Here is a 27981-nt window from a genome sequence, read left to right on the forward strand (position 1 = left end):
TATATTCTGTGCTTTTTATGTGTTGTTCAACATAAGCGCTTCTCATAATGTTCTGCACATAGGAATCCAATAATCTATATTTATTTGAAGAATACACATATTTGCTGCACTGACAGTTCATTATGTAATCAAGGTAAGTAGGAATGAAAAGTAGTACACATTACAATTACCATCTAGAAGCACGTGTATGTGCAGAAGAGCTATTTTTCAAATCACATTAAACCTAGATGAATTACAGAACGAAAGCCCACCAGGGAAAAATTAAACAATATTTGGAATAAAATCATTTGGCCTAATTTTCATAACCACAGATTGCAGCGAGTACCACCATCCATGCCAGGTATGCCAGACAATCCCATTGTCCGTTTTAGCCTTGTAGGGACCCAGGTAGTATAAGCCATTCAGGTTTGCAGAGTGACACCTAGTGGGAAGAAAAATAAACACAAAACAGTCAGACCAGAAAAATCGCCTTCCTCTGAAACCCTTTTATTGGCTAGCAGATGATAAAAAACAGAAAGCAAAAAACAAAAAACATTTTGACTATGAATCCTGCCATTTTTCAGACAAGAGAATCTTGATTAATTTCCAAAAGCCAGGAGATTTCTACAATAGATGGGTTTTTTCAACTGATGGATTTTAGTGCTGTACCCAGTCTCAGGATACAGCCCAGCTCACCTGTAGTGTCCTGTAAAAAAAGCATTTCTGTTCTTAATCGCTTTTACACAGAAAAAGGGAAAGCAAGCAAACAAAAACATGACCTTATCACCGTGGGCCTTTGCAAGCGGGGTCAACAAAACCAGGTGGGGCAGGGCGCTCTCTTGCCATCTTCCCTGGATCATTTGCTCGTATGTGTTCATCCATCCGCTGCCAGGACTTAGCTTTTGCACTGCAAACTCCCTTCCTCCCCTTTTTTAAAAATCGCCAACATGTCCATTATTTTAACCTCAAGGGTAGGAAAACAAAACCTAAACCACCATTTAAAGTTTTCCCAGCAATTAACCAATGATCGTTTGTCTGATTTGCCGAGTTATTTTTTTTTTAAAGATTTTATTTATTTATTTGAGAGAGAGAATGAGAGAGCACATGAGAGGGGGGAGGGTCAGAGGGAGAAGCAGACCCCCTACTGAGCAAGGAGCCCGATATGGGACTCGATCCTGGGACTCCAGGATCATGACCTGAGCCGAAGGCAGTCACTTAACCAACTGAGCCACCCAGGCGCCCTGCGAGTTATTTTTTTTAACACATATCATTCCAATCTAGATAAGTTGGTTGGCTTATCATAAATTTTAAAATGTCCCACTTCCTCCTTTAAAACCTGTAAATTTTGCCCCGATATGGATAACTAAGCTTATGTGATAATTTACTGTGTATGTTAAGAATGAGTCGCTACATATTTCTTGATTGAAATGAACAGATGGCAGATAATAGGATATAAGGAGAACATTCACAAGGGATAGTTCTGAAAAATCTATGGAAAGTACCCAGATTATTGAATCAAGAAAGCATATAATTTATCCATAGATGCTGAGTTTTGGCGTGGATCACTTAACCAGCTTAGTGATTTGCTCTTGCTCACCACCCGGACAGTCTCCTAATTTAACTGTATGTAACTGAAACCATGTATGCTAACTTGGCAAGTATCAAAAACCTACTGTGGCTTTAAAACTGTGTGGAAAGTAATGTTAGAAAAAAAAATACTCCCCACTGAGCCTCCGGAATATATATTTTGGCCTATCTCTGTTTTCCTAGAGGCATCTACTACATATACAATTTTTATTGGTTCTGTGATTTGAATCCCATTAAGAAAACTGACTGCATGGTCAGCATACAAAATCTTAGCTATTCTGAAACCGATTTTCCAGCACCTTTCTGTTTCAGAAACAGCCTGAACTTGTAACTGGATGGGGCGGGAGATGCCTGGGATTCCGTCGGTGAAGAAGTAGCTGTGAGCATTTGCATGAGCAAAGCAGAGAAGACAGAAGACAGCCACACTCAGCGACTGGTTTGCTATGTGGAGAAAGAACGTCTTGCAGGTGAGGGATAATTGAAGTGCCAACATTTCATGTAAGTTAGAACTTTAGGATGAAAACAAAGAGGGTAAGGAGGAAGAGGATGATAGGTTTAAACAAGAGGAATAGGAGGCCTGGTAGAAATAGCACCAAGCTTCTGGAACAATTGACTTTTCCTCCAGCGTTACTGATTTTCCACCTGTACAGACTTATCATCTCCTTTGGCTTCAAGGATAGTGAAGGGTTCTTTGGCAGCCCCAGCTACTGAATTGCCTTTCTTTGTCATCTCTGAACCCCTATATCTAAAGTCAAGTAAATCATTTATTTGCCCATGTTAATATGTTGCTGGTTGTCCTTTAGACACAATAGCAACCAGTCAACGGGGTAGGTTCATGGTAATGTTAACTGATAATGATTGTTATTTCTACCCTTGATCTTCGCCAAAAGGCCGAGAAGCGATGTTATTTCTATATATGGCCTTCTGTTCAAAATCAAACATTAAGGGATCCTGCAACTTAGTGAATTATGGATAAGTTTTACATAATGCTGATAATTTTTACATAATGCTAACTTAGAAGGACAGGGGAGGAAAAAGGAGGAGGAAGAGAAAGTGACAAAGATGGCCTGTTTTTACAACCACTTAGTGTCAACTTGACACACCACACTACCTACAACTAGCTGTCTCTCCATAAAATCTACAACTCTAAAATCAGCACATCACAATAGCCGATGTTCCTAGGGAGGACTCTCATGCTTTTAGGGAAAATTAACATATGCCTTGTCTACCTCCACTTAATAAGATAGAGGATTGCAAAATGCCTTGAAAGTACTTACATCACAAAAATAGGGTTAAAATTTGGATTGTGGAACTTAATGGATAATCTTCAATAATATGGAAAATCTGACGCTCCAGATACGCTCACTTACTAAAGATTCCATAGTGGAATTGTCCATAATGGACATTTTGAGGTGGTCCTTGTTTTCTAAAGAGAAAAGCCATTCCAAACCTGTGCACTCCCTAGCAGTTGGAGCAAATCTGCTTTGCAGACACAGCAGACCCATCAGGTTATTTTTAAGCAAGACTGTGTGAAGTTTCCATTCTTGCCTAAACGTTGTAATTACAACAAAGGGAGCTATCTGGAGACCGTCTTGGGTGGAGAACAGTTAAATGAGTCAAGACTATCTGGCCCAGAGAAGAGAAAATGTTGAGGAATACAATAAATATCTTCTCACCCATTGCCTGCGGGGTTTTGTTGAAAGGGAATTACAGTTGCTCTATTAACTACTGAGAAAAAAATCTGGCAAGATATAAGAAGGCAGATTTCAAGATAATAAAAGGAAAAACTGAGTACAATTGAAAAAATGGAATGAGCTAGCTGATAAAGTAACATGGAAGTATTCAGCCAGAGGGTGGAATTAGGTGTCAGGAATATTGTAGAGGGAATTTCTGTATTGGGAGGAGCTTGGATTCAATGATTTAAGGGAAGTCACAGTGATCGAAAAGTAGTTTTATATAGAAAAAATTACAAAAAGAGCATGGCCATTTCATATAATAGGAGAAAGTGAAGACCAAACTGGTTATTAGAACGCTGAAAATATTTCTCCTATATAAATCCTCCCTATATCTTCATGTCAATTTGTGGCCAACTGTTTAGGATAACTCACCCATCATTCAGTTTGCAAGCAATCTTTGCATAAGTAGTAATTTGATTTATTTCTATAACACCTTTCAAGCTTTATTAATGCACACAATGAACAAATCCTCAAAAATACTTCATCCCTGAAGAATTCTAATAAGCATGATTACTTAATAATACCAATACTACAAAGAAGACAACATTACCTCACATGTTATAATTAATGCCCACTAGTGAGATATCATCAACGCCATCACAACTATGTTTATAAAACGCAAACCTGTTAAACCACCAGCCAGACTGATCTTCTTCTGCACAGTTTCCTTCATAGTTGTCATTATCTCTGTCCCATGTGCTGAATTTCATTCTTTGGTGACTACCCCACCATTGCACCTCAGGATGAAGATTCCCTGCAAGGGAGTCTCCAGCTGTTCCAGAATATTCCCCGATATTCAGCTCATAGGAATTCTAAAGGAAAAGAGGCAACTTCCACTATCAGTTGTCACTCTAATGTGTTAATTTAGTGTTAATAATTAATGGTAATGTTAATAATATGTTTAATAAACAAAAGAACAGGTCCTACTGTCTATCTTTGTTTCCACTGACCTTAGGGTTTATATTTTACACATTAATTCATGATGTTACTTATCTGAAAATTTGAGTACCTTTTCATCTCCAACTCTGAAAAGTTTATATTGTGCGTAACGGCTATTTTTTTCAAAATCTGCAAGGTCGATTTTTAAAGTGTAGTCTCCTGAAAAAAAAAAAAACAAGCAAGAAATTATAGGATATTCCTGATGTGTGGGATGACATTGATTTATTGAAGTTTAAAAACAACTCATGGTTCTATTTTACTTAAACCATTTCCTTCTGCCATGAGTCAGTTTTCAAAGAATAAACAGTGACTCCATTGTATTTACAACATGAACATTTTATTGTGTATTTTACTTGAAAATAGCTAGAGACACAATATTGAAGGTGGAAATTTTCTACAGATCTATCGCAGGTAAAAGCTAGTGCAATTTACTTGACAAAGAACAACAGAAAATAAGTCATTATTTAGTTAATAGATTAAGAAATCTAACAATGAGGGGCGCCTTGGTGGCTCAGTGGGTTAAACGTCTGACTCTCTTTTTTTTTTTTTTAAGATTTTATTTATTTATTCATTAGAGACAGAGAGAGAGAGGCAGAAGGAGAAGCAGGCTCCCAAGGAGCAGGGAGCCCGATGCGGGACTCGATCCCAGGACCCTGAGATCATGACCTGAGCCGAAGGCAGACGCTTAACCATCTGAGCCACCCAGGCGCCCAAACGTCTGACTCTTGATTTCAGCTCAGGTCATGATCTCGGGCTCGTGAGATCAAGTCCTGCATTGGGATCCACACTGAGTATGGAGCCTGCCTAGGATTTTCTCTCTCCCTCTCCTTTTGTCCCTCCCCCTACTCACACACATGCTCTGTCTCAATCTCTCTCTCTCGGGGAAAAAAAAAAAAAATCTAATAATGAAAGAATAAATAGAAGTTTTAAGAAGTTTAAACATATATCTTCTTTTTCTTACTTTCAGTAAGAATGTTGATCTTAAAAGTAAACAATAATCGAACTAGTTGGTATCTTCAAGTGATCTTCTTTTCTCCATTGTCCCATCACTTGTAAATCACAAAGACTATTCTTTTTTGAAAAACAGAACTATTATCAGGAACCAGAAAGTTATACATCAAACTGTTAGATAATGTATGTTCTATCCTCCTACTTTGATAAATAAAACTTCACAATGACCTATAAGACCGGGTTTGAATTTACTATCTTAGTCTCCTTGGGGTTCCAAGCCAGAACATGGAGGCCCAGGGAGAGAGACGCTCTGGACCCCACCACACAGGTCTCATGTATGGTCTGCCTCCTCTTTTCCTATCCCTATCTCTTATCTCCATCATGCACAGAAAGGGGCCTTGTCCGCATTTGTGGACATTGCAGGCTGCACATCCAAGCTCTGTTTATACCCACACTAAAAGCTGTTGCTTTACCTCCCTTCAGGCCTAGGGGTGTGCACACCAGCAGCACAATCTTCTCAAAGGCGATAGATGAAAAGAGGCATGAACAGGTCCTGGAAGCAAGCTCAGGACTGTTTCGGACAGGGAATGCTGGATTGGTCCTTACTGAGTGGGGAGGAGTGTGGGCTTCTTTTGGCTTTCGCGCTCTAGCCCCACAGACTCTTCCTCCCAGGGAGCTCTTTACTGTGGGATTCTGGGAGAGACCCCTCTAATCTTATCAAAAGGCCATAAAGTTTATTTGAGCCAAGATGGTGAAGTGGATGAGAACGGTAAGGTAGGCTGAGTTAACTCTCCTATAAAATACTTTGCATTGTCGAAGAGATACAAAGTCAGGCTCAATGTTTCAGGTAACCATCTTAATATCTTTATGGTCAATAAGTAAATAAAAATGAAATTACAGACCATTTCTAAATTAATGTTATTGCAAAATTTCCAGTCAAAATTTACATAATGGGCACAAGGCTATTTTCAGAGGAAATTCACTAGCCTTCAGCTGTCACAATTAAAGAATTGCAAAGGCATGGGTTTTCCCATGGATGATGTGATATGTGATTGTGAAGCCTGGAACTTTTAGCTGTCATGAGAGTAGGAGCCTGAACACCAATTAAAACATGAAGGGGAAGGAGATGTGTTGGCAATGTGCATCTGGGTAAATAAGCATTTAATAATAATCTGACAAATAATTTTGAACTTTGTGTATTTAGAAGGAGCCAAGGGTTACTTCTTAGAGTTTTCATAGTTTGAATAAGAAACCAGATAAATATTAATGTGCAAAAAAAAAGCAGGTATGGTAAGTGTTATATATCTATCATAAAACACTCCAAAGTAGGAAAATAAGTACATTGAAGGAAGGGAAATCTTATGTAAATTTAGAGAGCATTGATCACAAGAAGGACCAGGAAAGAAAGTATCAAGCTTAAAGGATTATCTATCCTCTCTAGCTATTATTCTGGTGTCTCAAAGATCCCAATAGTTATAATCCAACTTATGAATTATGAATATAGAAACACTAATCACTTTCCTTAACTTGGATGAAAGAAGCAAAGCCTTGCTTTTATGTTTAATGCATTGCCAGTGGGATATAGCATGCCTTCTTGAGCAATACAATTGCCTTTTATAAAACATTCTGAATCAGATCTGAGTGGGATTGTCTACATTCTCAGGCGTACATTTGAGGCAAGGAAGGCAATGAGCTGGAGTAAATGAACATGGGAAAGAGAAGCTTGGAAAATTCATCAAACTAATGATATTTTAGACAATTATTGAACCCTAGTAGAAGATACCCAGCCAGTACATAACACACAGGGGAAATTGTACAGATGTCTTCAATCTGAAATGTGTCAGTAAAATGGCTCAGTGGATGGATAGGAACGTGGTTAAAATAATAAAAACAGGGCGCCTGGGTGGCTCAGTCGTTAAGCGTCTGCCTTCGGCTCAGGTCATGATCCCAGGGTCCTGGGATCGAGTCCCACATCAGGTTCCCTCCTCGGTGGGAAGCCTGCTCTCCCTCTCCCACTCCCCCTGCTTGTGTTCCTGCTCTCACTATCTCTGTCTCTGTCAAATAAATAAATAAAATCTTAAAAAAATAATAATAATAAAAACAGTAAAATGTTAGTCTGGAATCTAGGGGGAGGTTGACTCTTCTTTTAGTTTTGCTGTATCTTTGAAATTTCTCAAAATAAAAGCTGAGGGGGATGGAGACAGGGACATTTATTATGGTATTTGATTGCAAAAACAACCCCAATGCCCCGATTGTTTGTCTCAACCTTTGCCATACGACTTTGTAACTCCTTCCATTAAGTCCATTTCTCTCCCCTTAAAATGTGCTGGTCCAGCGACTTGTTTTTACCAGGAGAAGGCAGTGAAAATGACCATGTGCCAGTTCTAAGGCTAGGTCTCAAGCAACTTTCGTACTTGCCCTATCTTTTTTTGGAACTCTGCCTGAGCTACAAGAATAAGTCCAGGCTGGCTACCTGGAAGACGAGAGACGGTATAGAGCAGAGCCCAATCGTTCCATCTGAGGCCAACCTACAGCAGCCAGCCTCCCGCAGACCAGGAAGTTGGTCACAGAGCCATGAGCAAGCCCAGCCAAGATCAGCAGCCCTGGTGAGCAAAACTGCCCCCACCCCCCCAGTTTGTACATTTGTGAGCCACAATAAATGGTTCTGACTTTAAACTAATAAATCTTGAAGTGGTTTGTTACATACTATTATTGTGGCAACGGATGGCTGACCCAGTATAGATATTTCGAGGAACTTGAGGCATTAAAAAAAGAAGGATGATGACATTCCATTTCCTTTCCGGAAATAGAAAATAAATATATGAGAAATCTCCCACCCCCAGTGAAGATCTAGTTTCTTTGCCTCTGGTCCTAGTTTTAAGTGGCCACATTTTATAAAGGGGATTATTGCCCCAAAGGGATCCTTGCCATCTGCAAAACACAGCAGTTACTGAATTGGTTCCACTGCCTATGGTTTAGTGAAAAACATTTTAGTGTTTTTTTTTTTTAATTGTACTTCAAGTGAATTTGATAACAGGCAAACCTTACCTTGTGTGGTCAGTAAGTGGAGATTTTTATTACCCAGCCAATATTCACCATTTTCCCGAACAAAATTTCCAAAGCCATTTTCATAGTCATTCCAACCTCTAAAAAATACAAAGTGAAAGCTGATTTTAGCAAAACCCAAAAGGACCTTTGTAGTAACCAAGGTGCCCACCCCCCCAACTACCACCCCCATCCTTTTCTCAATTCTTTTGTCATTTTCTTTATTAGTAAATGCACTTTCAGTAGTCATACTTACAGAGTGAAATTCTAATTATAGACCTCAGGATATAATAAAAAAAGGCTTAACTTGTTATGAATCTCACACATGCTACTCCAAATAAATCCTTATGTCATAATTAGCACACCTGTTAAAGTTCTCACTGCCATCAGATCGTCTCTGAATTACAGTCCATCCTCCTCCATCAGACATGTCACAGTAAACGGAGAATATTGTTGGGCTCTGGAGAGGTTTGATTTTGTAAAATCCACTGCGCTTATGCCCATCATTAAAAATCTCTGAACAGTCTGTTTGCAAAACAAGGTAATGTAACATTTGTTATATGTCTTATGTCTCCCCCCTCTACCCCCCGCCCCACATGAGAGCCTCTGGATAAGATTACTCAATACTAATGGAGACAGATAAACACATGGTGCAGATAATCAGCTTTTTAAAATTGCATCTTGGACATCTTCCAGTAGATATTAGGAAAGTCTTATTTCCTTTCCTAGTATTTAATTATCATCTGACTCCTTGACATGATCATGAAAATAAAAGAGGTATTTGGTTTCTCATTTCTCATTTTTGTGGAAAACAATTAAAAAATTACATATGTTCAGTTAATTACAGTATATTTAATTGGAATTTATAACCTAATCTAACAGAATAGTAGAACTTATCTCTCCTAGGAAGCTAAAATGAAAGTAGAAATATAACCTCGAACAAATAATTTAATATGGGTTATCTTGACTTAGAGCATTATAAATCATTCTGAACATCTGGAGATTAATTCAAAATAGTAATCTTCTTGTTAGAGTCTTATAACCTCCCAGTCTCAACAGACTTTTTTACTAGCCCACTGAAATTTCTAACAGTCCATGCATTCTTAGATGTTTTTGCTAAAAACTGCAAGCTTCTGCTATTCCTTTTATCCCTATGTTCTTCACCATGATATTTCTTTAACTATTGGAGCAAACAGAGGTACCAATTTGTCACCAAAAAGTAATATCTATTTCTTAAATTACTTGAGGGTAGGATAAATCAATAGTCACTGGGTCTCATCTAGGCTGATATGTACACACTTAGAGAATATACGGCAAGTATGGACTTCACTCTTGTTTCGATGCCTAGGAAGCTGTTTAAAGGTTGGTTGAAGTAGTGGCCACTAGAAAGAGATGATCTGAAGAATACCTAGTTACAGACTTTTGAGTAAAAATACTATAACTTAACATTATAGCTAACTTTCATGTTTTACCCTTATCATTTTGTTAATTTCCTTCCTTTTTTTTAAAAAAAAAAAATTCTGTTCCTGGTTGGATATTTTAAAGTTCTTTCTTCATTTTCATTGTTTTGATGCCCAATTTTCTACAACTCTGTTTTGTTACAAGTAAAATACACTGTGCATTAAATTGGTAGAATAGGCAATACGAATTAGAAAAGAAAATAAAGAACCTTTGTCACTTTCAAAAGCTCTCACCAAGTTGAGACCAATCATTTCTACAGCTTTGGTGAGTTGTTCATCTTTGTAATGATTTAGGCTTTATTTGTATATTTATTTCCTGAGATTCAGAAGCCTATTCTTTTATTTATTTGACAGAGAAAGATAGCGAGAGCAGAAACACAAGCAGGGGGAGTGGGAGAGGGAGAAGCAGGCTTCCCGTGGAGCAGGAAGCCTGATGCGGGGCTTGATCCCAGGACCCTGGGATCATGACTTGAGCTGAAGGCAGATGCTTAACGACTGAGCCACCCAGTCACCCCTCAAAAGCCCATTCTTTATGCATGATGGATTCTTAAAAAAAAAAATCCTTTTTGGCAATTAAATAAGAAAAAAAGCATTACCTAAAATTAGTTCAGTGTTGTTCAAAAGCTTACATTTTGTGGTCAAGTAAGTTGTACAACACTTTTCATTAAAGTAAGCAGATTTTAACCTTGTTAAGGAAGGAGCGCTTTGCTTACGTATAATCTCCTACCAAAGAGCTGAATAGTAAAAACTCCAAAGATTCAGACTATTTTCCAGGCAAATATGGAAATGATTAGCTATAACTTTTTCCTCTGGAAAACTTTGTGAATATAGCATTTGCAGCCAACATTTTCTATTTGTTTCTATTTTATGCCAACTGCAAGTTTGTGTTTTTAAAATTTTTTTCCTTCTTCCCAGAGGAAAAAACCAAACACAAATCCAGAAGAAAGCTTTCAACTTAAAAAAAAAAAAAAAAAAAGCAAAAAACACCCAAGTAAAAAAAACAAAAAACAAAAAACAAAAAACATCAAAAAGCACCAGTAGCAAAAATTGCTCATAAAAAATAAGTTAGAAATAAGGAGCCTGCCTTGGGGAAATGTAACTTATACTATGATAGCAGGAAGTTCAAGCAATGTAGGGTGTAAAACATTAACTAGGTATTTATAATGTTTTCAAAATGTTTCGACCCACTCAAGTCTCTGGAGAATAGGCAGGCAAGGGCAAGGTTAGAAAGCTCTGTGCTCATGGGAGTTTAAAAACAAAAAGGGATTTTTGGATACTTACATAATACTAGAGTGAGGCCAAGATTTCCTGCCCTCTGACAAATACTGCACTAAACTGGATGAGGTGAATACTTTCTCTGATCATGCAGAAAGCAAGCCATGTTGGAAGGCTGAATGTTTAAGCTTCACAAAGTGACATGACAGCCTGCCACATGGACTTCCCTCTTGTCCCAGAATGGTGGCTGAGCTCAAAGCTGAGAAGCAAAGTCATTCTAAGCTCAAAGAAAGGCCAGCATGAGCTCAGCGGCCACTCAGGGGCATGCTGGGAAATGCAAGAGCTCACCCTGCTATAGTCATTCTCCCCACCAGGCAACATTAAGAAGGAAACTTAAAAGAAGAAAGGATGTTGGTCCCTTGGAGAGGGCAGGATTCTTGAGGGGTAGGGTGAAGAGGCTTGCTCCTGTGCAAACAAGGGGGAGAGTATATAATAATGTGGATAGATGGCTGACATTCATTGAGTGCTTCTTTTGTACGAAATGCTATTGTACTCATGTTACATGTGTTAACTCTTAATCTTTACAACAAAGAAACATTCTTATCATTCTCATTTTACAGACGAGGAATATGAGGGCCATAACGGTTAAGTCACTTGCCCAAAGGCTACAGCTAGCAAGATGGGCAGTGGGAATTTGAAACCAGGCTTCAATGCTTCTATTGTATAGGAAGAATATGACACAGATCTATTAACTTCTGGGGTTTTTTTTTAATGTTATATCCCAAACAAGAAAATATCTATCATCTATCCTATTGTATGTGCTATAATGTTATAAGACAGACACATACACACACTATAATGGTTCGTCTAGACACTGTCCATGTGACTCTTCCATCCAACTCCTGCTTATACAGTCAGTCCTCCTCTGACCTTGGTATTTCCATTTCCTAGTAACTGATTTCTGCCTTATTCCTTGGTGACTTCTTGTTTCCCGAGGTCCCCACCCAGCACTCCTGACATAGGGATTGGAGTTGTAGCTCCTCAACCTCATTCTTCCCATGACTGGTTGCACAGTGCTTGTAACAAACATCCAATCACCTGCCTCCTGACATGACTGGACACTTGAATCTGTGTTCACAACCTGCTCAGATCGTATCTGAATACATACTTTGGGTTTTGAACTTACTTTGGAATTTGGAATAATGATACTTCTCTTATATCCACAAGTTCCTTGACCTTGAGATTAGCTGTGTACCCCTTTTGGAATCATAGAAGGTGCCAGCAGGGTTGGCTTCTTCTGAACTCTCTGTCCTTGGCTTACAGAGAGCTGCCTTCTTGCTGTGTCCTCATACGGTCTTTCCTCTGGCACCAGTCTCCCTGGTGTCTCTTCTTATAAGGATACTCAGATTGGTGGGGCCCATCCTAATGGCCTTATTTTAACTTAATCTCTTAGTCGTATTCATAGACTTTAGAGGTTAGAGCTTCAACATATGAATGGGGAGGGTACAACTCAGCCCATAAGACAAAGTCATCAATCAAATGGTCATTTGGCCATTCTGGTTACCCCCTTGTCTGAATCAACCCTGTTATCAACAATGATTGGCCTAATTAACTTACTGAGATCCTACTCTGACATCTGTATCTTAAATTTTCCACAGTCTCGGGAGAGGTAGCTAAAGCCTGCTAAGTGGATAACTGACCACATTATAATTAGGCCCCAAACGTCATTGAATGAAAAGGGTGTTGAATTGCCACAATACCCTACCTCCTACCTGAAAAGAAGCAAAGCCTTCTACTAGGTGACCTCAGCCTGTGAGAAGAAATCTGGGGAGAAACCTGACCTGATTCTGGTCTTGAACAATCTCATCCACATGCATCAGCAAAAGCACAAGCCCTTTTCAGTCCTGTAGGGGTTCTCATTTAATTGCAGCCTAAATTCTCATTTAATTGGAGTGGAACCTAGGCACTATATGTATACAGTTTCCCAGGGGTCATTGCCTTTCTGCACATTTTGTAAGCAGAGTTCATGTTCTGGACTAATTTTTTCAGGGATGTTTGTATAGTAAACAGCCTTAGAAGATAGAGACGGATGACAGGTTAGTTTCTGTCCACTTTCATAACAATAATGTCTCTTGCAAAGGAGAAAAAACTGGGCCAATTTGCTTGTAACCCATAATAAATAAAAGATTGATGTTTCCTAAGCTCAGCGTTCCTCAGCTGTGACACAGCCCACTGCCTGCACATTCTCCACCTGGATTACTCCATTTTGCTCCTTCAGTATTTGCAAGCAAGGGATATCGGTACAAACGTGAAGACTCCTGACCCGGGAGTCTCTTTTCTTCTGCCGGCATCCATGAAACGGTGGCAGGCTAACTTGTTAGGCTGCGAAGAGAGTAAAACCTCAGACCCTTCATGGCTCTTTTATTGGCTTTGGCATTTTACAAGGTCACCAGGTGATTCTAGTGGGAAGCCCTGGCTCAGAATCAGTCTTCAAGGAATTTCTACTGATTTTGCTTGTTTGACTGCTTTCCTGAGTCTTCTTTCACTGTCTTGCCTAATCATCACTGTGGTTCTCTCCTTAGGTTCTCATTCCTGGTTCTTTGCCCCCAAGATTGCCTCAGACAGGGCCTTTGTTTCCCAAGCCTATTTTTGCCAGAGCTGGCTTTTGTTCCTCTTTGTTCCACGCCACAGAGCCATGGGCCATCCTCACGCTACCTCCAATCCCTCTACCACAGGCCTCCTTCTGATCCCTAAACAGGGGAGGGGGAAGTTGGACTTCAAGAATCAAGGGTAAGGGATCACATGGTGGGACAACAGCATGTCAGGAGCCCCTAGGACAAAAGTCTGACCAGAAAGAGATTAGGTTCTCGGTAAAGAAAGAAGGAAGCATTTTGTTGCAGCCTAGTTTCTAAAATTCTCACAATCCTTATATCCTACACTGATGAGTATATTTAGAAACATAAAATAAACATGTCTTTATTCTATCAGCCTGGAATCTCTTCAGCCTTTACAGTTTTTCAGTTACAGTCAGATCTATTTTCCAACTTATATTTGCTTATCTAGCGCTTCCTATATCCATGTACTCCCTTGCTTTCATTCATAAATGTGAGGCTCTATTATATTCAGGTACTCGAATAGGCAAGAGGGAAGAAAGAATGATGAAATGTCATCCCAGACCTTACAAAGTGCCTGGTTAATTGATCAGGACAGATGCATAGACAAAGAAATTATAATACATCATGGGAGAAGCTAGAACAGACATAGGAACACAGTGCTCTAGATGGCATCCTCATTTCTGACAACTCTGGTTTGTTTACTTTAAAAGATGCCTGGAGGAAGGCGAGTGAATAGTTTTCTATAAGGAATAATGCTATGTGCAGTGATAAGCGCAATGTGTTGACAGTCTAAGATCATTTAGTTTCCGGGTGGGAACACTGACCCAATCAAAAGGAAAATTACCAAACCATAAAATATACATGTAAACACAACTCTTGTATTTCCCTAAATAATTGTGATCCTTTTTCTTTCCCTGTCCTTGTATTCTATTACCTTATTTACTACCCTAAAGCACATAACGGTTTCAGAAGGGAAAACTGTATAAGTGTAACAAGAAATGATACACAAAAACAAAACTCAACTGTAAAATTTCACAAGTATCATCTGTTATTTGCACACCAGTATGTAAACAATCTATTGTCTTTGATCTCTCATTAAACTATAGAAATTCTGAGATATTTAGCATTGGTATTAAATATCCCCTGCAGAGATTAGTGAGAGAAAAGGATAAAATGTGGTAGAAGACATTTAAATTTGGTATAATGCTTCATGTTGATTGTTACTGGAATAGGAAAAGCTCTTTAGCAAAATCCGAAGTACCAAATAATGAGCAACCCCATTGCACATGGGTGTATATTATAAGTTCCTGAAGCCCATAAGAAAAATAGGTTCTGACCTGCATATTGCCTCTTGCCTCCAAGGTCAATGACATTATTCTCCTCTCCTTTATCAAGGAACTGGATTTCCTTCTCATGCAAAAGCTGTGTGATCTTGACCTGTTGCTGCTTGACCCGCGTCTCAAGCAAGTGCACCTGGGCTCTGAGCCGTGCCTGCTCCTGGAGACAGTTCTCAAGAGCCTGCAAAGTGATGCGCATCTCATTCTCACTGGGAAATAAAAGCTCCTAACAAGCTGGACAAATTAATGATTCAATTTTGTCCCGGCCCCGCATCGGGCTCCCTGCTCGGCGGGAAGCCTGCTTCTCCCTCTCCCGCTCCCCCTGCTTGTGTTCCCTCTCTCGCTGTGTCTCTCTCTGTCAAATAAATAAAATCTTAAAAAAAAAAATTTGTCCCCAACTCCCATTTCTGAATATTATTCTAACCAGAAAGTGGTTTGAAAACTCTGGTACTATTTGTTGTTTGAAGAATAAGTAATTATGGCTACGGTAAAGTGCTTGAACTAAAAAATTATATATTAATATAAAATAATCTGAATGACTAAGCTAAGAGCCTTAAATTCGTCTCATTCGATCTTCATAATGATTCCAGGAGGGAGGAATTGTCTCAACCCTAGTGAGGCAACTTGCTCAGGGATTTTTCCAGCAAGTAGGAGGAGTCAGGATTCAAATCCGGTTAGAGATCCCTACTCTCAGTCTCTTCGTGATGCCATCAAATGCTTTCCTGACAGTAAAGTTTTAATGGCATCATTGCATTGTTAGTGTGTCAATCCCTAAAATACACAAGGCTTTGGAATGACCTTCTGGCATTAATGTCTTAAAAATTTAATGGAATACTTATAATCTGATGACATGTGTTCACCTTTATAAGGGATGTTAGTTTAGACTCTCATATCCCTGAATATCTCACCCACTTACCTGTGCAAATTCTAGTGAAGTCACTTTAACTTTTTGCTTGTTTTGTTTTTCCCTCAATTACTTCAGAAAGGGATGGGAGGAGGCTGAGTTTTCCAGTTAGGTCATTTATCTTCTCTAAAAGAGCAAAAAACCCAAGAATATTGGATGCAAGAGAATTTATCAGCTCCTTTCTAAGCTGGCGTCTGATAACTTTCCAAAGAGAAAGGAAACATGGTAGGGAATTAATTGGGAAGATGAGCTGCAGGGATGGGGCTTCTGGAAGAGGTATTGAGACTAGAAGCTTCAATAAAGGCTTTGAGTACTTGATGTGGGAAGAGTTACTGGAGGTAGAGTGGGGAAAAAAGGAAAAAAGGACAAAAGACTAATTTTTGCCATTTTTCCACTTTTACCTTGACATCTCTATTTGCAAATTACATCATGATCTCCCATGGTAAGTGTAAATGTTCACTTCTGAGAAATTCTAAATTTTCATGAGTGATTGCTTTACACTACTGCCTTTATACACATCATTTCCTAAAACAGCCATCAGACAGGTTTCTCAATTTACAATTGCCTCTCGGTTCCTATCTTTATGTACCGCCTTATATTCATTCGATAAATAGGAGGACCTGCTACATTCCAGGCCCTCTGCTAGGTGGTCAGAACAGCACAGCTAGACACCCTATTTGGGACAAAGAGGTACACTCCCTTCCTATGAAGACCTGTACTGTGAACATAGAAATTCAGCCCCCAAACTGGAAGTCCCATAGCAAGAGAATGGGGAAGTGGTGGTCCAGGTCTTCTCCTATTTCCAAGTCCGAGTCACTGAATCTCCCCTGGCTATTTCTCGAGGACCATTTCTTATTTGCTCTTGGTGCTCTCTCCTCAACACTCCTTGATTTTTCTACTCTGAATTATTTGCTTAGCTCTCTGATTCCCACCAGTCTAAAAAATGAACAGCAAGAACATTTCATGGTGTCTGGAATCCTGTGCTCCTTTCTAATAGGTGGAAATTGGTTGCGATAGTGTTAAATATAGTTAAATATAAATTGCAGTGTGCGATTTAAAAATAGCTGGAAGTACAGGGCAACTATCTTCAATCATTATGAGACCACATGCACAGTTTTAGTGAGCTTATTTAAAATTTAGGAGTTTTCACTCTCCCAGAACTTTGAATAAATGAGTATTTTCTCCCTTTTATTTATTTATGAATGGAGGAAGGCATGAGTTCATTGTAATTACTTTCAAATAATTTGTTCAGTTTATACTAACAGTGTTCAATATTGGAAAACTCAATATTGGGAAAGACCCTAGGTCAATTTTAATTACCATGGGTAGTTTTAAGTTTCTAACATTATTTAACTACCCAAATAGGCCCCAGTAAATTCAAAAAGATTTTACTTATTTATTGTGAAGACTAGTTTTTACTTTGAGAAAGAAAAATTACGTCTCTTCTAAGTGCCTATTATGTGGCAGGTGCGTCCACAAACCTTTTTCATATTTTCCCCTTAGTTATTTTTTTTTTTTCAGTGACAAATTACTAAAGGTTTTCTGCAAAATAAAAGAAAATTCAGGTCAAAGCAGGTATTATAAATACATAAATAAATGAGCTTACCCAGCTTTCCCTGCCCATTACCAGAATGGTGGTGACAAGGATGAAACTGAACATCTTCACCATTTTCCCCACTGAAACAACTACAAGAACAAAAGATATTTCATAAACTTCTTTACTGTGATTTTTTCTCGAGATGAGTTGGGTTCAGGTTCAACGTGATCCAGGATGTCGGATGCAGCTCCATCTCTAGTCTGAGAGTCTTCAAGGAAATTCCCCTGGATTTTCCCATGCTTCCCTCACACAGAATGATGCTCTCTGTTACCTTAAGTAGGACTGAACCTGTTCAATTGCAGAAATAAAGGGACTCTGCCTCTCTCTGAGTGTTCTAATTGTAATGTGCTGCTTTTGCAGACAAAGCAAAGGTTCTGTAAAAACAAAGACCTGGCTCCATGTTTTGGCTGAGCCACTTCCTAGTTGTGTGCCCTCAGGCAACCTACTAAAATGCTCCTGATTTGTAAATGGAAATCATAATTTCTTTTTTTTTTTTTTTTAAAGATTTTATTTATTTGACAGAGAGAGAGGGATCACAAGCAGGGGGAGTGGGAGAGGGAAAAGCAGGCTCCTGGCTGAGCAGGGAGCCCTATGCGGGACTCCATCCCAGGACCCTGGGATCATGACCTGAGCCGAAGGCAGATGCTTAACGACTGAGCCACCCAGGCGCCCCGGAAATCATAATTTCTACTTGACAGGACTGTGGCAATTTTGACCTAATGCTTTAGATACCCTGTCATAGGATAAGTGCCTAAGGAACAATAACTTATTTTGTATATGGAAGACTGCTTTTATTTTTAAAAGAAGAAAGAAAAAAATGACAACTATAGGATGTGATATGCATTGTTTTTCTTGATGTCTTAATGGATAGGCAAGCTACCAAGGTGATATAAATCTTTAAGCTCTGTTTAAAGTTGTAGAGGAAAATTCACTTTACCACTTCTTGAGATTATTTTTAAAATCACTCTTGAGGGTGCCTGTGTGGCTCAGTCGGTTAAGAGTCTGACTCCTGATTTCAGCTCAGGTCATGATCTCAGGGTCATGAGATCAAGCCCCATGTTTGGGTTCTGCGCTGAGTGTGGAGCCTGCTTGAGATTCTCTCTCTTTCCCTCCCCTCCCCTCAACGCTCCCCCCTGCCCTCCTACCCTGCTTGTGCACATGCTCTCTTTCTCTCAAAATAAAATGAAATAAAATGAAATCACTCTTGAAGTAATGAGTCTTGATGAAAAATTTTGTTCATCCTCAAATAACTTCTGTGTGCTGCCAGAGATGATTTTTCATAAATTTTAGACGCTAAGGAGCCTAGAAGAGCAGAGATATTTGCATAATCTTCAAACAGATTTTATACCTATGGTTTCCAGAAAAGAACTGGAATCAACTGAATTATTTGTTAGCCTATTTTTATTCTTATAGAACCTGTGACCACTAGGTCTTTTCAGGTATCTCTTTCTCAATTTTTTTTTTTTTAAGATTTTTATTTATTTATTTGACAGAGAGAGACACAGCGAGAGAGGGAACACAAGCAGGGGGAGTGGGAGAGGGAGAAGCAGTCTCCCCACTGAGCAGGGAGCCCGATGCGGGCCTCGATCCCAGGACCCTGGGATCATGACCTGAGCCTAAGACAGATGCTTAACGACTGAGCCACCCAGGCACCCCTCTTTCTCAATTTTTATATAATTAAAAAGGTGGTTCCTAACTTTACTGCCCATTAGAATCACTTGGGGAGCTTTAAAAAAATCTCCATGCCCGGGAATTCAATTGAATGTCTAAAGGTGGCAGTCAGGTACATGGAATTTTTAAAACATTGTTGATTCCAATGTTCAGCAAAGTTTGGGAAGCAATGATTTAAGGACTTAATATACAAAAAATTTTAAGTCTATTATAACAAAGTAGTTAGTTCTCAGTCCTTCTGAGGCCAACAAAAACAGTTATAGAATGGGAAAGACACTTAAATTCAGTGACAACTACCGTGCATGGCCACCTTGGGAAGCACTATAAAATAGAATGTGAGTTTTTAGAGTATGTGAAATTTATGCATTACAGAGAGTAATAAAGAGTCTGCTACATATAACTATATAATTTTACTTGACTGACTTTTATTTTTTTACTACAAGTCTAGAACTGTGCTGTGTATTTTATAAGCATCTACTTTAATTCTCAAATAACTAAGGCAAGTACTATTATCCTCATCCTACAAATGAATAGATCAGAGAGGTTAAGTCATTTCCCTAAGATCACACAGCCGGTTTATGGAAGACCCAGCAATTGAGCTGAGGGCTTTCCACCTTGACAGCCCATGCCCTTAACCTGAACTCCACACGGCCTGCCTCGTGATCCACATATGACTGAAACACACAGGGAAACAGGCTGCATGGATGAATGGGGGCCCTCCCGCTTGGCCTTCTCCTGTAAACATCGGCCTCGCTCATGAACATGGCTGTGACTCATTTCTTCCTGAGTCATGCACTTCTCCAAAGGAACATCAGGTGAATCTAGCAGGAGAGGAGACAGCTACACTGAAGCGGAGGCAAACTGAGGGCATGGCCACATTAGCAAGCCCTTACTGATTATCAGCTCTCTGCTCAGCACTGTGCTACATGCTGTGGAAGAATCAACATGGCAGCCTCGGCGAGGCAGCGTCTCAAGCAAGAAATGAAAATAACCATGAAAATGGAAATTAAGGACAATATAAATTAAGTAGACGTGAAACCATATGTAATTACGTATAAAAATTGAACTTTCCCAGACCACCTCTCAAGACAAAATTAATTACTTCCTCCACTGTGACCCCCCCCATACTATATTTGCAGACCAAAATAGCAGTTATCCACTCAATAAACATTGTTTGCATGCCTGCTCTGTTCCAGGCACTGTGCCAAGCAATGGAATTATCAAGTGGTCAGTTTTTTGCATGTCTTTCTCTAACTGCTTAGAATAAGATTTTTGAAGGCAAAGGCCCCACCTTGCTAATTGTTGTATCCCCAGCATCTCATTTGTTACAGCGATGCCGATAAAAGGTTAGTTGTCTCTGCAGAAAATTTTCCCCTGGGAAGGAAAATTCTTTCTCAGAGGGGAAAATGTCCTTTCCTTGCCATAAAACTAGTCTGTTTGCAGTGGCAATACTTCCTCCTTCCTTGTCTATGTTTATCCTGGTCAAGGGGAAAACAAAGGGCTAAGTGTATTTTTGAAAGTAAGCGTTAGGAAGGGGGTCGAGGCTTTTGGTTGGATTGAACACATGCATTTATTTTTTCTTTTTCATAAAACCCCACTAGAAAAGGAGTAAAGAAAAATGGAGAAGACATGAATTGACAAGGTCAAAGAGAAAGGGCGGGGAGAAAACACCTGGCATGCAATGTCAACATGTTTGTAGGATGTAAGAAGCACGTTGGAGAGCTGGCAGGGCTGCTAAAACTGGGGAACCAGCAGCAGCAAAGGGGACCATCACAAGAAGGAGACTAAGGTGCACTGCAATGCCCCAGCCGGGTGCAGGGCTGAAGGCATCAGCTGGCTTCGAAGGCAGGGTTGGAGGCGATGGGCTGACACTCAGATTCTCACCAAAACCTCACTGAAACATCGCATGCCAGATGTTTTCTCCCCTCCCTTTCTCTTTGACCTTGTCAATTCATGTCATGAATACTGTTTCTCTCACCCCATCAGACAACAAGGCTTACTTTCCACTAAGGTTGAACCAGAGAGGCTCTGGGTAGCATGACCACAGGCACAAAGGAGGTCAGGGGAGAGTACTTTGTTCTACAGGTTGAAACACCCACCCCCCCACCTCCACACACACACACACACACACACACACACACACACCCCACCAGGATATTCTGTCCTGGCAGCCAGGCAGCCCTCTCTCTACTCCTCCCACCACTTTCCAGGCCAGAGAGCATGGGATTCCTCTCTGGAGGAATGAATAGGCTCACAGAAAAGATCATCAGAGGCTTACATTGGGCGATTCTCCAACAGAAGCGCCTTGTCCTTGCCTGATCCTTCTCCAAAGAAGCCCACCAGTTGGCAAGCCTCATTCGTGTACACAGGAGAGGTATAAACTTAAATTTTGCGTGTTTCTTTCAAAGGAGTTCTCTCTGAAGGGAGGTATATATTAAGTTTCTTTCTGCATCTGCATTTACCTAACAGTCTAAAGAGAAACACTTAAAGGGGTGCCTGGGTGGCTCAGTCGGTTAAGCATCCAACTCTTGATTTTGGCTCAGGTCATAATCTCAGGGTCACGAGATCAAGCCCTGTGTCCAGCTCTGCACCGAGTGTGGAGCCTGCTTAAGATTCTGTCTCTCTTGGGACACCTGGGTGGCTCAGATGGTTAAGCGTCTGCCTTCGGCTCAGCTCATGATCCCAGGGTCCTGGGATTGAGTCCCGCATTGGGCTCCCTGCTAGGCAGGGAGCCTGCCTCTGCCGCCCCCCTGACTCTCATGAATAAATAAATAAAACATTAAAAAAAAAAAAAGATTCTCTCTCTACCCTCTCCACTCCCTGCCCCCTGTTCATTTTCTCTCTCTCTCAAATTAAAAAAAGAGAGAGACAGAGAGAAACAATAGCAAGCAATTTATCATGAAGTTGTATAATTTATGTTACAACTTAATCCTTTCATCTAACACTGAAAACAAAATAACCAAAATGTACAGAAAGAAGTGGAGTGCTGTGTAAATCACACAGCTAAATGGGCAAAGAAGTCAGACAAAATACAAGAACACATTCAATAACTCATTGCAGAAAAGCTCTCCTAAGCCCTTGGAGATCCAGTTTTTTCAGTGAGTCATCCTTTTATACATTCATGTGATACCATTTATAGCAACTTAGTTTAGGAAAATGGATATTTTACTCTGTGATCTTAGTAACCATTTAAAATTCAAACATGGGGTGACTGTTTAATGCCCGGTGCTATGTACACTAGATGCTTTTATATATAGCTTATATTAAATATATTGAATTACATTTAAAATACTAGCTTATATTGGGTGCCTGGATAGCTCAGTTGGTTAAGTGTTCGACTCTCGATTTTGGGTCAGGTCATGGTCTCAGGGTGGTGATATTGAGCCCCATGTGGCACAGCACTGGGTGTCGAATCTGCTTAAGATTCTCTCTCTAATAATTCATTAGAAACAAGACTGATCTTTCCTAAGAAAAGCTGAGATGGTGAGTGGTGCTCTCTCAAGGTCATCAAAAAGGAAAAGCTCTCTATGCAAGACTTGAGCTTGTCTTAGTTGTTTATAAAATATATGTAGTATTTCCGTAATTGAATCATAAATACTTCAAGGACAGTGTTTTCTGCTACATTGCCCATCTTCTGAGTTACCTTTATGCAAAATAGAAGAGGCAACTGTCCCTAGACTTTAACACTATTGCTAATTCTCTCAGTTAACATATTTTTCAGTACTGTATAAAATTGTGATAAAATTATGATTTAATTATGTTCAGTTAGCCAACATATAGTACATCATAATAAAACTAAATTAAAAAATTAATAAAGATAAGTGGAGAAAATGGCTGTGTGCAACCTGGAAGAAGGTTCTCACCAGAACCCAACAATACGGGTACACTTATCTTGACTTCCCACCCCCACAACTGTCAGAAATAAATTTCTATTGTTTATTTAAAAAATTATGATTGAAAAATTCTAATTTGAGGATTGCCTGGCTGGCTCATTCAGAAGAGTATGTGACTCTTGACTTCAGGGTCATGAGTTTGAGCCCCGCGTTGGGTGTAGAGATTACTTATATAAGTAAATATTTTTTTAAAATTTTCATTTTAAAAAGAAAAATAAAACTCCATACTGTAAAAAACAGATATAATTGAAAATAGGGATAGGAACAGTTATTTGTACACCAATGTTTATAGCAGCATTATTCACAACAGACAAAAAGTGTGTGAACAACAATCCAAATGTCCATCCACAGATGAATGGATCATCAGAATGAGATATATACACACAATGAAATATTAACCTTGAAGACCTTATGCCAAGTGAAACAAGCCAGACACAAAAGGACAAATGTTGTATGTTTCCCCTCATACAAAGTACCTAGAGTAATCAAATGCCCAGAGATGTATTATGTGTATTAATTTGAAGTATATGAAATTTTCATTTTGTTAGGTCAAAACCATTCAAACGTATGCCATTTCTTACAGTTCAACCTAATATATTAAGAAAGGAAGAGCTAGTCATTAAGGAAATTGAAAAATATATTCAAATATAATGAAATATTTTATATACATATTTTAAGATTTCATTTATTTATTTGAGAGAGAGACACACAGTGAGAGAGGGAACACAAGCAGGGGGAGTGGGAGAGGGAGAAGCAGGCTTCCCACGGAGCAGGGAGCCCGATGCGGGGCTCGATCCAGGACCCTGGGACCATGACCTGAGCCGAAGGCAGACGCTTAGTGACCGAGCCACCCAGGCGACCCTATATATGTTTATGTTACATAAGTGCCATGAAATGAAGGACTTGATCCTTTTTATTTCTGTTATATCTCCATGCTTGATAGATACTTAGGTACTGTATCAGTTTCATACAGCTGTTATAAATTACCACACCGCGGGCGGCTTAAAGCAACAGAAGTTGATTCTGTCACATTTCTGGGGGATAGGAGTGTGAAATTAAGGAGTCACTATAGCTATGCTCCCTCTGAAAGCCTCTAGGGAAGAATGCTTCCTTGCCTTTTCTAGAATCTGCTGGCTGCCAGCCATCACTGGCATCCCTTGGCGTGCGTCTGCAACACTCTACTCTCAGCTTGCACGTTCACATGGCTGTCTTCCCTCTGAGTGTCCCTGTGCCTAATTTCCCTCTTCAGACAAGGACACCAGCCCACTGGATTGGGGCTCATCCTAATTCAATATGACCTTATCTTAACTTGATTCCATCTACAAAGACCCTATTTCCAAATAAGGTTACATTCACAGGTAATGGGAGTTAGCACTGAACGTATCACTTTATGGGCACAATTCAACTTGATTCAGGTACTCAACAAAATATTTGGTGAATTGATGAGAAGAAAATTTATGAATCGAAGTTAGAATTTTAGAACTTCCCAGCATCTGTTATAATTTTGCAGTTGTTTATTAGAGACAAAATTCTTTTTTTTTTTTTTTTTAAGATTTTATTTATTTGAGAGAGAGAGCAACAGAGAGAGCACAAGCAAGGGGAGGGGTAGCGGGAGAGGGAAAAGCAGACTCCCGGGTGAGCAGGGAGCCTGACGCGGGACGCGATCCCCGGGACCCTGGGATCATGACCGGAGCTGAAGGCAGACGCTTGACCAACTGAGCCACCCAGGTGCCCAACACCAGATTCTTTTTGTCTGCTGAATTTATTAGATGTCCCTTTCAGATTGCCTTCATCATCTCCCCTCCTTCAGCAATGACTGAGAATATTTAATAAACTATGGCTTTTGTAAAGTTTGTATTGATTTGCAAATATGACATGTGGTGTGTGCTAACTTATATTGTTTTTTTTTTAATTTTTTTTTTTAAGATTTTATTTATTTATTTGACAGAGACAGAGACAGCGAGAGCAGGAACACAAGCAGGGGGAGTGGGAGAGGGAGAAGCAGGCTTCCTGCCGAGCAAGGAGCCCGATGTGGGACTCGATCCCAGGACCCTGGGATCATGACCTGAGCCGAAGGCAGTCGCTTCACCAACTGAGCCACCCAGGCGCCCTTATATTGGTTTTAAAGAGATATTTGAATTTATAAAATCCCAAGAGCAAATAAATAATGAAAAACTTAAAACCTAACATATTTAAAGTTAGACTATCTTAATGGGCTACAACTATTATCATACCTATCTCATAATAAATTATAAGTTTGACTCATACTTTTCAGTTGGTAATAAATATATTTCCCAAGCAGAACTACAACAGCTCTGCTGCTATTTTTTTTAAAAACCTCATTTGTACCTTTATGGTTATTTGTCATTTAACTTTTAAATTTGTCATAAAGTCAAGTCATACAAAGTAAAAATTACCCCTCCACATGATGGAAATTTCTTAACATGTAATTAATGGCAGAGTCATAAACATGTGAAGTTTTTTAATGTTACAGGAAATAAGAAGCAAGAATATTTGTTTTATTATAAGCAAGCAAAAGAAAATGAAGATGGAAAATAAAAATATTTTTTTAAAAACACATAAAGAGATTTTGGAAGTAGGAAGCATTATCCCATGAGACTAGTACACATGGTCAAACTATAATAAAAGGAAGTGAGATCATCCAAACATCATCAACACTTTAGGAAACAAGGCTCAGAGAGGGAAAATTATTTAGCTAAAGGAATAAAATAAACTTTCACTAAGTATATTCACATTAATCTGGGAGATGAGTATAACAGTATGATATAGTACCATTTATTTGTGACTCTGATTCAAATTGTTCTTCTGACTGAGAAGATTATTTTTTTGCCGGATTATTGATTGGGATTTCTCCTTTTTTGTTCCAGTAGTGAAAATAACGTCTCATTTTTCTTATGTGATAGTAACCAGATCTTCATTGTTTTAATCCACTTCCAGCTCTCAGATGAAATATTTGGGAGTCAAGAATCAAAGTCATGAAATTTTTGTGCCTTCTAGACTTTGCTTTTATGCTGTCTGTTGAAATTAGTATATTTTCTTTGGTTCATCAATTTCCCTTCTGTATTTGTGGGGTCAAGTACTTTATTTCAGAAATGAATAAACTAGCTTAAAAACTTAAAGAGCTTTAAAAACAAATTATGATCTTATATCTATGTCTGATTCTGGCTCTTGTCTAAGAGACAGCGTATGTTGAAAGAGCTCTGGAAGATGCTGGGAGATTATATAACATGTATACATAGTACTTTACATGAGGCTTGGTAGAAAATAAAGGGCCAATAAAATGTTTTGGCAGGCTCTGTCTCCTGGTGTCCTGAAATTTCCATCTCATCGCCATTAAAATAATCAAATCTGATCTTTCCCAGAGAAAGGAGGGAGGCTCTAGTCTGGCAGCTCCTTCAGTAATAAGGCATTTCAAAATGTGATTACAAATATATATTTTAAAGTCATTGTATTAATTTGATAATCTTTAGAATAATTCCTGAGAATATCTCAAGTCATCTAAAATTCCTCCGTGACCAATTGTAATTCTTTTTTTTTTTAAGATTTATTTATGTATTTGAGAGAGAGAGGGGGAGAGAGTGCGTGTAGTACTTCATAGTAAACGTGAGGCGGGTGGGGAGGTGGGAGAGGAGTAGAGGAAGAGGGAGAGGGAAAGAGAGAATCTTAAGCAGACTCCATGCTGAGCCCAGGGCCGGCACAGGCCTCCATCCCAGGACTCTGAGATCATGACCTGAGCTGAAATCATGGCTTAAACCCCACAGGCAACCGCCCACCCATTGTAATTGTAATTCTAAACATCTTCTATAATGTTGAAGAAATGTTTAGGTATTGGGCTTTTCAAATGCTTTGAAAGTCTGGTCTCTGTCATTCATCATAGTAAACCATTATTATTTTGCAAATCTGGTTTATGATAAAGTGGTATCAGATTATTTAATTCTTACTCTACAGTTGTATTTCTTTTATAATGTTTTTGCTTTAGACTGTTTCAAAACTTTCAATTTTTGTAAAACTAAAATAGTTTTCAAATGGCTATTCTTTGGTGTACCATATTATTTGATACAAATTATTCTAAGTCTCTTAAGTCCAATTTCTTCCCCACTAAAAAATTTTTTAAATTAGTTGAGAGAGAAACTTAAAGGCAAAAATATTAAGTTTTAAACTGAAAAGTTGTACAGATGGTATATAACTTTTAAAAACAATTACAAAACAAAAATACATGTTAATGTAAAAATTTTTTAAAATGGTGTTTTAAGCAAGCTATCATGAAAGAATACAAGATAAAAGAAATAAGAAGAAAGAGCTATTGAAAGAAGCATGTTTAGTAAGTTAGCATTCACGAGTGGACTACACCATTAAGTAAGACTAGTTACTTAAAAATTTACCCATAAACACCGACTTAGAGACTCCTTTTAGGCATTTTCTTCCAAATTTTTTATCATTTTTCTGAAAATGGAATATAACAATATCTTTGTTATTTATCTTAAGCATTTACACTCAGTGAAAGCCTTAAAAAGCTAAATAAATTTGATTCCCAAAAGATAGAAATAAAGAAAAGCATTTCTGAAGATTTTACTTCTGAAATGGAAATTTTTTAACATTGCCCATTTTATTTTCTATCTTGTATATTAAATGTGCAAATCCTATTATGTACATCAAATTCCCATCCAATTCATTCAAAATGTGCTAGGAGTGGAAAGGAGATATAATTCTAAGTTTATTTTCTACGTTGCAGAGGTGGTCTTCTATCTAGTTAACCTGACTTCTCCTAAGCGCTCATGGTTGTTTCCTGAGTTATGCTTAATATCATACCTATGACATCTATTAGCATTATTACAATTATGTCAAAAGTACAGAGATGTTAAATACCTTGCCTGAAGTCAAAAATGAGTCAGAGACACAGCTCAGACTAGGTCCTGCCACTCTGCCTCTCAGGATCTTCTAACTGCATCCAGAATTTGTCATTGCTTCTCTGTTATTTGATTAGAAATAGGGACAATGTTGATTTTGGCTTTAATCTGGAAACAAATAAAT

General features: G+C 38.9%; 1 protein-coding gene across 2 annotated transcripts; it reads right to left on the bottom strand.

Moving 5' to 3' along the window:
• Window positions 1–27965, bottom strand: FGL1 (fibrinogen like 1). 2 transcript variants are annotated; one of them, XM_054508580.2, is made up of 9 exons: window positions 27817–27907; window positions 27333–27393; window positions 17375–17454; window positions 14865–15045; window positions 8603–8762; window positions 8241–8338; window positions 4312–4400; window positions 3927–4114; window positions 1–421 (listed from the first exon to the last, which is right to left on the bottom strand). In XM_054508580.2, the coding sequence occupies exons 2-9, from the start codon at window positions 27334–27336 to the stop codon at window positions 262–264; spliced, it is 960 nt and encodes a 319-aa protein (XP_054364555.1). In that variant the 5' UTR covers window positions 27337–27393; window positions 27817–27907; the 3' UTR covers window positions 1–261. The 2 variants fall into 2 exon arrangements, with proteins under 2 accessions (XP_054364555.1, XP_045735679.1); XM_045879723.3 differs by lacking the exon at window positions 27333–27393 and having other exon boundaries at window positions 27817–27965.
• Between the last annotated feature and the right edge of the window lie 16 nt (window positions 27966–27981).

This window comes from Mirounga angustirostris, unplaced genomic scaffold (genome assembly GCF_029215605.1).
Source record: "Mirounga angustirostris isolate CCGP_5_RB_7025 unplaced genomic scaffold, mMirAng1.0.hap1 SCAF_2, whole genome shotgun sequence".
Classification (NCBI taxonomy): Eukaryota; Metazoa; Chordata; class Mammalia; order Carnivora; family Phocidae; genus Mirounga; species Mirounga angustirostris.

Bases quoted from the DNA above. Each gene is read 5' to 3' on its own strand.
- FGL1 (XM_054508580.2), bottom strand. The intron at 4,401-8,240 runs GTAAGGTTTGCC...TTTTTTTTTCAG, and splicing joins CCACTTACTGACCACACAAG to GAGACTACACTTTAAAAATC. The intron at 422-3,926 runs GTTTGCGTTTTA...TCTTCCCACTAG, and splicing joins TCTGGCTGGTGGTTTAACAG to GTGTCACTCTGCAAACCTGA.